Source organism: Anolis carolinensis, chromosome 2 (assembly GCF_035594765.1).
Source record: "Anolis carolinensis isolate JA03-04 chromosome 2, rAnoCar3.1.pri, whole genome shotgun sequence".
NCBI lineage: Eukaryota > Metazoa > Chordata > Lepidosauria > Squamata > Dactyloidae > Anolis > Anolis carolinensis.
The window spans coordinates 166542945-166556026 of record NC_085842.1 but is presented as its reverse complement, the minus strand read 5'-3'; the positions used below and the strand labels follow the sequence as shown (position 1 = coordinate 166556026).

General features: G+C 38.9%; 1 protein-coding gene across 2 annotated transcripts in view; it reads right to left on the bottom strand.

The window, feature by feature from the left end:
• Positions 1–13082, bottom strand: part of sarnp (SAP domain containing ribonucleoprotein) — a 68450-nt gene that overhangs the window by 47524 nt on the left and 7844 nt on the right. For both annotated transcript variants that reach the window (XM_003223194.4, XM_003223195.4), the window contains exons 4-5: positions 10594–10661; positions 6268–6319 (exon numbers count right to left, since the gene is read on the bottom strand). In XM_003223194.4, coding sequence (XP_003223242.1) covers positions 6268–6319; positions 10594–10661 — 120 coding nt within the window. The remainder of the gene's footprint in view (positions 1–6267; positions 6320–10593; positions 10662–13082) is intronic.

The following is a 13082-nucleotide window of genomic DNA, read 5'->3' as shown; positions in this document are numbered from 1 at the left end:
CTCAGTCATTCCTCATAGGGCTTGGTTTTTCATGATCTATACCAGGGGTTCTCAAACTTTTTCAGCTGTTGAGCCCTTTTTGAAGCAAAAGTTTGTCGTGGAGCTCTAAGAAATGTTTACATATTATATTATATTATACATAATGTGTGTGTGTGTGTATCATGCATGGACAAACTTTTTGACCAACATAAATGTAACAGTATTTCAGTGGAAGACCCCAGGGGCCTGCTAGTCCAACCCACTTCTGGGGCCTGCCAGTCCAATCCACTTCTGCCATCCAGGAAATGCATAATCAAAGCACCCTTAACAGATGGCCATCCAGCCTTTGTCATAATAATAATAGTAATAGGAGCAACCCCAGAGGCCTCCAATCCACCCCCCCCCTTCTGCCAGGTAGGAAAAGCACTATCAAAGCACCCCGAGCAGTGGAAGGGGAAAAGGCATGGGGGAAAAGAACTGGGTGGTGAGGAAGGTGAGCAAAAAAAGGCTTTTAGTGCCAAGGGAGGTGGGGGAAAAAGACTTTTGGGAGCGAGGGAGGCAGGGGAGAGGGAGTAGCAGAAAAGAGGTGGGAAAGCTGGGGAGGGGGAGGAGGAAACTGCGGAGCCCCTCAGTACGCTTTGCAGAGCCCCAAGGGTTCTACGGAGCACACTTTGAGAACCACTGATCTATATAATCAAAGGCATGATCTGGATCATGCTTTGGATGATTTTAGCTCTGATTAAATCTCAAGCAGATCACTTTGCCTGCATGGGAAATTAACACGATTGTCCTGTGGTTAATGACATTCCTGGTTTCCCTTTCTGAGTGGTTTGGGTTTTTCCAATCTGCGGGCCATTGTTTTATTTTCTACATTTGTTGAGATTTTAATTACAAGTGAAGTAGGTTCTGTCTACTGGAGCCCCGGTGGCGAAGTGTGTTAAAGCACTGAGCTGTTGAACTTGCAGACCAAAAGGTCCCAGGTTCAAATCCCGGGAGCGGAATGAGCACCCGCTGTTGCTCCAGCTTCTGCCAACCTAGCAGTTTGAAAACATGCCAATGTGAGTAGATCAATAGGTACCGCTCTGGCGGGAAGGTAATGGCGCTCCATGCAGTCATGCCGACCACATGATCTTGGAGGTGTCTATGGACAACGCCGGCTCTTCGGCTTAGAAATGGAGATGAGCACCAACCCCCAAAGTCAGACATGACTAAACTTAACATCAGGGGAAACCTTTACCTTTACCTTAGATTCTGTCTATGTATTGAAATGTCATTTGTTCTGGGTGACTCATTTCTTCTAAGGATTCCAAGTGCAACTTCCATTTCACTTTCTAAATGTGTAGCTTTATCTTCATATGTTTTTTTCTATTTCTACTTGGTCATGTAATGTGTTCTCCCCTGAATCATAGAGCTGGAAGAGACCTCATGGGTCATCCAGTCCAATCCCCTGCCAAGAAGCAGGAAAATCAAATTCAAAGTACCCCCGACAGATGGCCATCCATCCTCTGCCTAAAAGCCTCCAAAGAAGGAGCCTCTACTACACTCTGAGGCAGAGAGTTCCATTGCTGAACAGCTCTCACAGTTAGAAAGTTCTTCTTAATGTGCAGGTGGAATCTCCTTTCCAGTAGTTTAAAGCCGTTGTTCTGCGTCCTAGTCTCCAGAGCATCAAAAAACAATCTTTCCCCCTCCTGCCTATGACTTCCCCTCACATATTTACACATGGCTATCATGTCTCCTCTCAGCCTCCTCTTTTACAGGCTAAACATCATTTTAGTCACCCTCCTCCTCCAGCTTGTCAGCATCTCCCTTCAATGGCGGTGCCCAGAACTGGACACAGTATTCCAGGTGTGGTCTGACCAAGGCAGAATAGAGGGGTAGCATGACTTTCCTGGATCTAAACAATATACTCCTATTTATGCAGGCCAAAATCCTATTGGCTTTTTTTTGCTGCCTCATTACATTGTTGGCTCATGTTTAACTTCTTGTCCACAAGGACCCCAAGATCTTTTTCACACTTACTGCTGTCAAGCCAGGTCTTCCCAGTCTGTATCTTTGCATTTCATTTTTTCTGCCTAAGTGGAGTATCTTGCATTTGTCCCTGTTGAGCTTCATTTTGTTAATTTCGGCCCATCTCTCTAATCTGTTAAGATCGTTTTGAATTCTGCTCCTGTCTTCTGGAGTATTGGCTATCCCTCTCAATTTGGTGTCATCTGCAAACTTGATGATCATGCCTTCTAATCCTTTATCTAAGTCAATAAAGATGTTGAACAGAACCAAGTGAATATTCCCCACTCTAGGTTTAAACTCCCCTTTGATTTTTCAGATCTTGTGGAAATAGTCTTTTATTCTTCCTTTTTGTCATCAAAAAGAGAAAGAAGTTCTAGTGGTTAACTATTTGCTTATAAGGCTTTACGAAAATGGCAGAATATTAATAGAAAACAAATACTTGATTTATCAATATACGTTGACTCAATGAAGCTCCTAAACACCCTGGATTTTCAATTCCTAAAAACATTAGGTTTGTTATTCTGTGTGATTTTCATTAAGCAATACAGTTTTCTGTCCATTGAAACAGATTAAAATCCTTATAAGCAGCTTTACTTGAAGATATAGCCTAACAATATTTCATGTGACTTTTAGAAAGTTCTAGTGCAGCATCCTCAACACCAATGAAAATAAAATCCAGTTTTTAAAAAATCTCTTAGGTTCCATAATCTTCATTTTTTTCTTTTTCTCTTTTTACACAAACAGAGACTAACATGGCTATCTATTTGGAAATAAAAACCCAGTATGCTCAGAATGTCACATTAGGCTCCTTTGTACGTCAACTGAATCTAGAAAGCATTTGTATTTGGGGGTTTAAGTGATTAGCAAAACATCAAGTGGATTTTCGCAAGGATAGTGTTTGGCTGAGCTGTTAAGTAAAACAAAGAAAGTGTGAAAAAGGACGTAACTAGAATAATTTAATGATTTCTCAATGAAGACTTCCCACCAAGTTAGAAGGCGTCACTCGATAACAGTTCCATTTCAGATAATATTTATTGTTTCTGATTACGTGCCCTACTAAAATAATAATCTGGGATTTGCGACAGCAGCCTTCAATAGCTGTGGTCAGCCTACAAAAAAAGATTAGATCTTGGAGGTGGCAGCTGAACAGCAGGGGAAAAGACTGTGTTTTCATATCAGCTTTGCCAATTATGAAGAGCTGAGTGGAAACTAACCAAAACAATGGGCTACAATTGACCCTCCATATTCACCAATTTGGCATCAGTGGATTCAAACAGCCATGGCTTGTTGGATTTTTTAAATCCAACAAGCAAAGGTTGATTTTGCCATTTTATATAAGGGATACCATTCTACTATGACATTATATATAATGAGAACTGAGTATCCATGGATTTGGGTATCTATAAGGGATCTGGAACAAAATCCTAGTGGATACTGAGGGCCCTCTGTACTTTATTGCAGGGAGATCCAACTTCACATTTGATAAAGAACTACAGAGATACTATTTTCTTCTTTACTGTCCCAAGCAATTCCTCAGTCAAACATGGATATAGTGGCACAGAATGAGAAAAGTACATTCTAAGGAACAGAAATTAAGGCAATGCAATACCCACAGCATTTTAATATAACCTAGTAACTTCTCTAGCCAGTACAAATTCAAAGACAACCAGGTCTCATTTATCTATTGATTGCATTCAGTAGATGCTGTATTAAGACCAGCATAAAGTTAAGATGATAAAAGCAGACATTCAGGATACAAGATGTAATCTAACATACATCCAATGCAAACATATACAAACAATTCAGACACAATTGAAAACTATGGTTTTCTGCTGCACAAAGAAGCCATCATTGCCTTTGCTTTAGTCACATCTTGGCTGCAAAAGTGGTTAAGAAGCCTTTGTTTCCTCATTTATTAAAAACTACAATTCCCTATTATGTTTGAACTTTGAAAGGCAGTCAATTTAAGATATAGTTAATAGAAACCAGTCTAAATTAAATGAAAATGTCAGATTTTTTTTGGTGAAACATTAGTTTGCCCCAGAGATGTTTGCCATGTATGGTATATGTGCATTGTGATCCGCCCTAAGTCCCCTTCAGGGTGAGAAGGGCGGAATATAAATACTGTAAATAAATAAATAAATGTAAAACATGTAGAGCTCTGAAAGCTGACGGACTGCAATTCCTTTCATCCCTAATAGCTATGCTACCAACAGCTGATGTAAGCTGCCACCCAACAACCAGTGGGCACATCCCACCCCTTAAAAACCCTGGTTTAAGCCTGCCACCTTTTAATAAATTCAAGGGCAACTGGAAGCAAAAGCATTAGAGAAGAAAACAGTAGCCTTAGATTTTCTGCAACTCATTACTGTAGTTTTGTCCTATATATGAACCAGACTAAAGAAGTAACCTAATAATGTAATACCAACAACAAGCTAAAAGTGAGGGAAATATAAATCACATAATAATAATAATAATAATAATAATAATAATAATAACAACAACAACAACAACAACAACAATAAAAAAAACCATAATGGCCATAAACACCTGGGCCATACCTGTCATAAGATATACTGCTGGCATTATAAATTGGACACAGGCGGAACTGGACAATTTGGACAGAAAAACAAGAAAACTCATGACCATTCATCATTCACTGCACCCTCGCAGTGATGTTGACCGGCTCTATCTTCCTAGAAGATCAGGGGGCAGAGGACTCTTACAAGTAAAACAAGCAGTCAAAGAAGAAGAACATGCCCTGGCAGAATATGTAAAGCAAAGTGAAGAACCTGCTTTGATTGAAGTCAAAAATCAGAAACTCCTCAAAACACAACAGACAAAAAACCAGTACAAGAAAACTGCACTACAAACTAGAGCTGACAGCTGGCACAACAAAACACTGCATGGAAAGTTCCTTGACAAAATTGAAGGAAAAGCTGATAAGGAGAAGACCTGGCTCTGGCTCATGAATGGGACCCTGAAGAAGGAGACAGAAGGCCTGATCCTTGCAACCCAGGAGCAAGCCATCAGAACAAATGCAATTAAGGCCAAGATCGAAAAATCAGCTGATGACCCAAAATGCAGACTGTGCAAGGAAGCTGACGAAACCATTGATCATATCCTCAGCTGCTGTAAGAAAATTGCACAGACAGACTACAAACAGAGGCACAACTGTGTGGCCCAAATGATCCATTGGAACTTATGCCTCAAGTACCACCTGCCAGCAGCAAAGAACTGGTGGGATCACAAACCAGCAAAGATCGTGGAAAATGAACACGCAAAGATACTGTGGGACTTCCGAATCCAGACTGACAAAGTTCTGGAACACAACACACCAGATATCACAGTTGTGGAAAAGAAAAAGGTTTGGATCATTGATGTTGCCATCCCAAGTGACAGTCACATTGACGAAAAACAACAGGAAAAACTCAGCCGCTATCAGGACCTCAAGATTGAACTGCAAAGACTCTGGCAGAAACCAGTACAGGTGGTCCCAGTGGTGATGGGCACATTGGGTGCAATGCAAAAAGATCTCAGATGGCATTTGGAAACAATAGGTATTGACAAAATTACAATCTGCCAACTTTAAAAGGCCACCCTACTGGGATTTGCGCGCATCATCTGAAAATACATCACACAGTCCTAGACACTTGGGAAGTGTTCGACTTGTGATTTTGTGATACGAAATCCAGCATATCTATCTTTTTTGCTGTGTCATACAATAAAATAATAATAATAATAATAATAATAATAATAATAATAATAATAATAATAATACTTTATTCTTGTTGCCCGCCACCATCTTACCGAGGGGACCCGGGGCGGCTTACAACAGGGACATGACCAGCATAACAACATAACATCATAAAAACAGTGATTTAAAACGGTAGTTAAAACAACACAGCAATAAAATGTGCACATTTAATTAAATACCTTAAAACTCAACATTGCTACACATATTATAAAAAGTGAATAGTGCAAGGACTCTGAAAGGGTACATGAGTAAAATCAGGGCAGGAAGGGACTAACTAAGGTTCCAATTAAGTGCTAGGACATATACAGTGGGGAGGAATAAGAAGGTACCGTACAATTTTCACAACTGGTAGCCGTTTTACTGAAAAGCACTTCGGAAAATCCATGTTTTCAGTTCATAACTTATGAAACACTGGCTGACTCAGCTGTGTGTACTAGTATTATACTTAGGGCAGAATAAAGTGGATGAATGTGGCACACTCCTAGTGAAAAGCAATGAAAAAAATTGAACAAGAAGCAACTTACCTCCATCTGTGGGATTTCTGAGGCAATTTTCACCACTTTCTTTTCTGCACCTCTAAAAGAAAGGTAAAATACACTGATCAGCACACAAATAAGCCCTCAGTTTGCCATTACTAGCTCAGTTACGCCAGCAGCTAAGCTTTGACTCCAAGCTATCACAAATAATCAGGATTCTGACTATGGACAATAATAGGAAGGAAATAATCTACACCATCTACACAGTTGATATGTTTTCTAGATGATATTGTGAGCATGAAGTGGAAAAAAAAATCCAACGGATCCATGGCCTACTCTGACATGTCAACTCCTTGCCCAATCCATTACTGATGGCAGTGAAGTCCTTTGCAGCCTCATCAGAGAGATCTCTTTCCACAGAAAGTTTGATAAGAAGTATCCAACAACTCAATTGTTTTAAAGACCAAGATTCCCCTATCACCACTTTACTTTTAAAAAGAATGCATATTCCTTTATACATTAAAACTTAAAATAGATCAGAAGAATGCTGATACCAGGATAGCAATAGCTTAATGTAAGTGGTAGATATAAAACAATGCAAAGTATCAGAAACTGAAAGAGACCACAATACAGATATTAAGAGAGATCTTCTTTGGCTAAGCACATGATGAAATGACCATAGAACTAGGTGGTTATTCTCAAAGGTCACTATACGATGGCATCATGAATTTTAACTGCCAATTATCTGAATAACCTTGACAAGAATGAAATTATCTACAGCTCTGAATAAAACAAATGTCGTTCAACTCATAAGCATGGGAAGAAGATCATATCTGTCAAAGCAGGAATGTTATTATTCAAAACACATAAGAGAACTCTGACAGCACAAATCACCTCTTTCCAAATTCACTGCTTCTCTCACAAATCAATACAAATATTTATCCGATTACTAAAATTTTGGATGCCTTCAGCAGTAGTTAGGACATTTAGGATGGAATTCTTCACATGTACACTCAGTGCAATTGGGGGGCGGGGGAATAATCACAATGAATAGTCAATCCTGACCAAAAGCCTCATGTCTATGTTATGTGCCCCTGGAATCTTTATTCTTTTATGGCTATATATTCACAAAGGGGTTTCTCTGTTGTAGTTCATGGGACATCTATGGTTGACTTTTGGCCAGGTCAGCCCCAGCTCCATTTCAAACACACACTTCTTTAACAATGTGCAAGGGGAGCTAGTAAACAGCTTCAATAAAAATATAATGGAGTGGGCGTGCTTGGAAGTTTATGCTCTGAAAACAGGGTTGAGGTTTGCGGGGGGGAAAACAAAGGAGGATGATACGAAGTTCGGAAGTTCCCAGGCTAAATGAAACAGCATTCTTCTTCTCCAAACAGCTCTCATAAAACAGTGGGTCATAGCCTGACTCATTAAGGTCTCCCATTTAGAGAAATGGACAGCTTTTGTTCAAGATTCCTGGACAGTTTTCCCATTTTATGCCCTGAACAGTAGTAATGGTTTAATGACTTTTTCACAGGAAGCAATTCAGAACAGGAACCAGGGACTTGTTATCCCCGCAGCAGCACTCTTTGCAATCTTTTGTTAGAGACAGAGAAAGGGCACCTCCTGCTGCCTAGATTCTAGCACTGCAGTGCAGTTTACACTTTGCCTCTAAATGCAGGAATCAGTAATAATGAGGATTTGGGCAACTCTGTTAAAAATACCTCTGCATATTCCGTGGCTAAGAAAACTTTATGAAATTCACGGGATTACTGTAAGTTGAAAGGTGACTTGAAGGTGCACACACACACACACATAAATACGTTTTTGGTAGCCTTTATGAATAGATCAAATATTGGACATGCTCTGCCACTAATGCCATTAAAAATCCCAATGAACCTTAGGCAACAAGTAAGGAACTCAAGAATATAATTTGATTCAACAGACACATTTACCTACACCTACACCAAAAAACAAGGGCAATGTTTACTATAATAGAATCCATTATGCCCTGCTGTAAGGGCACTTATAATTAAAATTAAAAACTGATCACACTAGAGTAGAATTCAATCATAACCATGTTGTTATTATGTGCCTTCAAGTAGTTTCTGAATTATGGTGATCTTACCATGGAGTTTTTTTAAAGGTGGAGAGCAATATTTGAGGCCAACCCTGGTCTTCAGAATCATTGTCCAACACTCAAACCACTAGCTATAAAAACTATTCAGAAAATGAATTCTTTGCAAACCAGAGAAAAAGGCCAAATTCTAATTATTTGTAACAAATGGAGCCGACCTGCTGAATCAATAGAGATTTACACAGGTGTTGGTTCTTGCCAAAACTGATTAAGAGGTGGTTAATCCACTACCTTCATCTGAAGTTAAGAGAGCACAAATTGCCAGGGGATTTTCATTCCTACATTGGGTTCAAACCCCTAGTCACCCAGAATCTTTAGTCTGACATTCAAATATAATCACTCCACTCTGGCTTTCAATTGTTGGTGTAACATTTAACAATTAATTCAATGGGTCTACTCTAGCAGGAACTAGCAACTGGATTTTGCACAAGCCTTATGCACATTTATATCCTGCCCTATAGCCTTAAAATGGGCTAGAAAGCACTTTACAGAACCTGTGCTGTGCAACAACTGAGATTCTTGCAAAACATAAATCTAACCAAAATCTGTTTATATTAATCAAAAGGGAAGAACAGAACACGGCAAGTGCTCACAGCTAGTGTATTTATTGGCATTCTACTATTGATAGCAGTGTCTTTGGAAAAGGTAAAATATGTGTGTTACAATTACCTTGCTACTCAGTTAGGCACGCTGCCTACATAAAACAAAGAAATGATAGGGAAAAACACCAATGCTTTCTTTCTAAAACTAAATTTTTTTTCCGTTACTCTTGTTTTATCATCTGATAAAAGAAACTTTAAGAACCAATCCAATTTTACATCTGGAAGCACTAGCCAAATCATAGAATAAAACTGATATGGATTCCAGAAGATTTTTTAAAATTGAAATTACACTGCTATTACTACGTATAACACCATTACAGAAAATAGCTTTCCTGTTTTTGTTAGGTGCTTTATTATTTTTTGATTGTTTGTGGGACTGTAAGCTCTTTGGTTTGAAAAATTGTATTCCAAAACCATTAACTGGATTTGAAAATCCATACTCCCAGGGAGTTCAGGCCAGTCCACACCAATTCCTACATTAAGCAATTCATATTCATCAGTTGAAATCTGAAAGTGGACAGGAAAGTAAGCATGGGAAGTGATCAAAATATACGCAGCTATTTTTTAAAAAAAATCTTAAAATTATGTTTTTTAAAAAGTGAAATTAAATCCTTAAGAGGTGCAGAATATGTGTGAACTGTGCTAGCTCACTCTTCCTGATCTCATGTCCCTGTGCAGTTTGTGTACATCATCTGATTGATCAGCTCAAGAGAAGGTAGTATATCCCTTCAAATGTTCAGTTGATGAATGGCATCAGAAACATATGGGCAATTTGCTTCTCTCTCTTAGCTTTTAAAGCATGCTGCTGACACAGGTGGTCCTTTTCTTTTTTTCTTATTTTACAACTTGCTTGTTCCTTGATGTGGAATGAGCAGGGCAAGCTAAACTGTGTATCTTTGTTTTGTCTTTATTCACGCTGGGGGTGGGCCTAACAGTTTCTGGTACTTAAGAAGGCTTTCAAGAGCTGGATTCTCCATTTAAAGTACACACAGAAAAGACAAAACACTTAGAGATAGAGAAGCAATAACATTTGAGGTGGGGATGGGGAAATATGGTAAAATTAACAGTTTGTTTTATACATGTTTATATATGAATATTTTGGTTTTATCTCCTGCAACTGTTCATTAATGTTTTGTGAAAAATATGAAATTGTTAACAATACATGCAACATTAGAAACTTCAAGATCAACAACAACAGATAATAAAAACATTTGTCTCAGGCAAGATAAGAGTATGTTCCTAATTTCTAGAAAAAAACAAGGAACCTTATATATCCAACAAATTACCAGGATATCCAGCCAATTTCAAGAGATAAATTTAGCCTATCCAGGTTTGCTGCAGCTAGCCTTTTGGCATTTCAAATTCCAATTTCAGAAACGTATTTCAGAAAAGTATTTCTATGAAACCTCAAGCACTTCTGATTAATTCTACAATTTTGATAAGTGTAGTCCAATATGAGTGGAGTCTCTCTTGGGGAGATAAAGCGAGGTATAAATAAATATAACAATGATGATGATGATGATATAACCACAAGTGGAAAGCCTCAGGACTGGTTTCACAAGCACTGAAGAAATACTGCCATGTGACTGTTTGACTAGTAAACATTATCTTTTAATAAGAAGGATAGATAATTACACTTCAGCTGATTTTTCAGTAGCTACTTCCTCTTTGACAGGAGCATCTAATGGTTTTTGTTCTTCTTCCTGAAAGGTAAAGAATCAAAATAATTATTCTACAAAAGTATATACAGTACAATCTTTATGCAAGTCCCACTGGATCAAAATAATTATCAAAATAATTATTCTACAAAAGTATATACAATATAAACTTTATGCAAATCCTACTCGAAAAAAATCTGACTGAGTTCAATAGACCTGGTCATCCAAAACTGAAGCAAGTATGCATCAAATGTACAGGTTTTCTGAGATTCAACTCTCCCATTGGCAAACGTGCTTATTTCCAACAACAGCAAAAAGCAAGCTATTAAAGGTAAGACATTTGATTGCATCCTTCCACTAAACAGTCTGCTTTGTTTTCACACCGAGCATAAAGAAAATACCTTCCTCCATGATCAGAAATACAAAAGGCTAACACAAAGGAGTTAGAACGGCCCATACGTTCATTGCCAGTCCCCTTGTTAGAAGCCATTAAAATACCAAGATTGCAAAGGGGATAATGCTCAATATTTCTATACTAACTCCAAAATAGAGAAAAGTTCTTTCTCCATTTTTTTTCAGTGTCAGTAGTAACTTGAGAAATTGCAAGTCGCTTCTGGTGTGAGAGAATTGGCCTTCCCATCTCTAGTTATGATACTTGCTAGGATAAATCTGCCAAGGGAACTGAAGTCCAGAACTATCCATGATACCTGCTAGGATGAACCTATAAAAGGAACTGAAGGCTAGAACTATCCATTCTATAATCCATAAAATGATGGAATCCAAGACACCTACCAGATCTAATCACCGGCCTATCACAGAGAAACAGAAAAGCAGGCCTTTGGGAAGCAGCCAATCACTTAATAGTTGCACCTAAAATGCCTCAAACACATCCAATTGCCAAGCATGGAATTCCAGCCATCTATATCTAGATGAAAGAGCAAACCCTGACTCGACACATCAGGGAGCATTAGCAGGTGTCATGGTAGACAGAAACTGAAGTCTCAATAATTCCAGTACCAATGATGCCAATGCTAATGTGGTGAAATCTATGAATTTTGCAAATACTCTGCTCCCCTTCCAGCAAAACGGCTTAGCTAGCCTGTGTAGTTCAACTTTCCTCTTATATACTGCTCTCCTCCCACTGGAGGAGATGGTTAGTTTTCAACTACAGTGTAAACATGTGTGTGCTGCTCTGGTGGTTAATGTCAGCCTTCATAATGTTGTCTGTACAAAGAAGGCCATTCTAATCAGATACATGGTTGGCAAATTCCAAAAGTACCGAGTAGGTCTGAAGTTCCAACCAGCTGATAAGTCTGCAAACATAAGGTTGGTGTCCAGAGGGCCTGCATCAATAATCCCATACCAGGAATCCCTCAGCAGTATTCCTTTGAGTGGAAATGGTTGCTGGTCTGCAAATGTAATGAGGACAACACTTCCCTTGAGAAACACAAGGAAAGGCGAGCTACCCGAGCAATTTCTCTTTGCTATGGAAGCAACATACACTGAAACTGAGAATACAAATGGGCCCTAGAGAAGAGACTGTAACCAAAACAATCATCCCAAAGAACTGCAGTGATAATATCAGGGACATTCATTCTATGCCCAGAAGATCTGCTAGGTAAAGAGGAGTAAACATACTTGGTGGTCTGGGAAGAGAAAGAAACTTATTTTTATGACAGTCTGAATCTGTTATACAATGAGATAATCATTTTCTTCATGGTTACAATGAAACCATAACATTATTATACTATGGCTGACCTGGCAGTCATTTGAACACTTTCTCTTTGGCAGTCTGGAGGAGACATTTCCGTGAAGGATAGATACCTACAACCTGAAGCCTCATGTGAATATCTTGGGGGCTAATTAGAGACTAATGGATCTGCCCCTGTACTAATTGGGCTTCACAGTCCTTTGTGGACCATGACTCCAGGAAAAACTACTGGGAAAACAGGGTTAAGGCCCAACAAGGAAGCATTAGGTTTAGGACTAAGCTCAGGTCGGGCTTTAGAATGAGCCATATTAGATGTGGATGCCTCCTTTGCCTGGTTTTGTTCCTGACAGGTGGATGAGAAGAGCAGGAAAAGTAAGATGATAAATTGGAATCAGAGAAAACTATTGAGAGGTTGACCTCTCAATGCTTCAGATGTCTAAATAGTGAGGGCTGGCCCAGTCTCTCAAAGTTAGAAGCATCATCCTTCTTTCTGGCTGACCTCCCAAAATACTTAAAGCGACCCTGTTAATTAACCTAAAAAACTATCCTCCTTCTTAAAAAAAAACACAGAGTATGCTATAGTACTGAACCTGACACTTTTGAAAACAGGATTTCAAAAAAATTATTAAAGAATATTGGAAACTGACTTTGGTAGAGATCAAAAATATTGAAAAAACAGTGATGTTCTGCAAGCTGACTGGGCAAAAGGAGGAAATGCCTGGCTGAACCTCAGTTTTCGGTTAGCTACTAGGAGG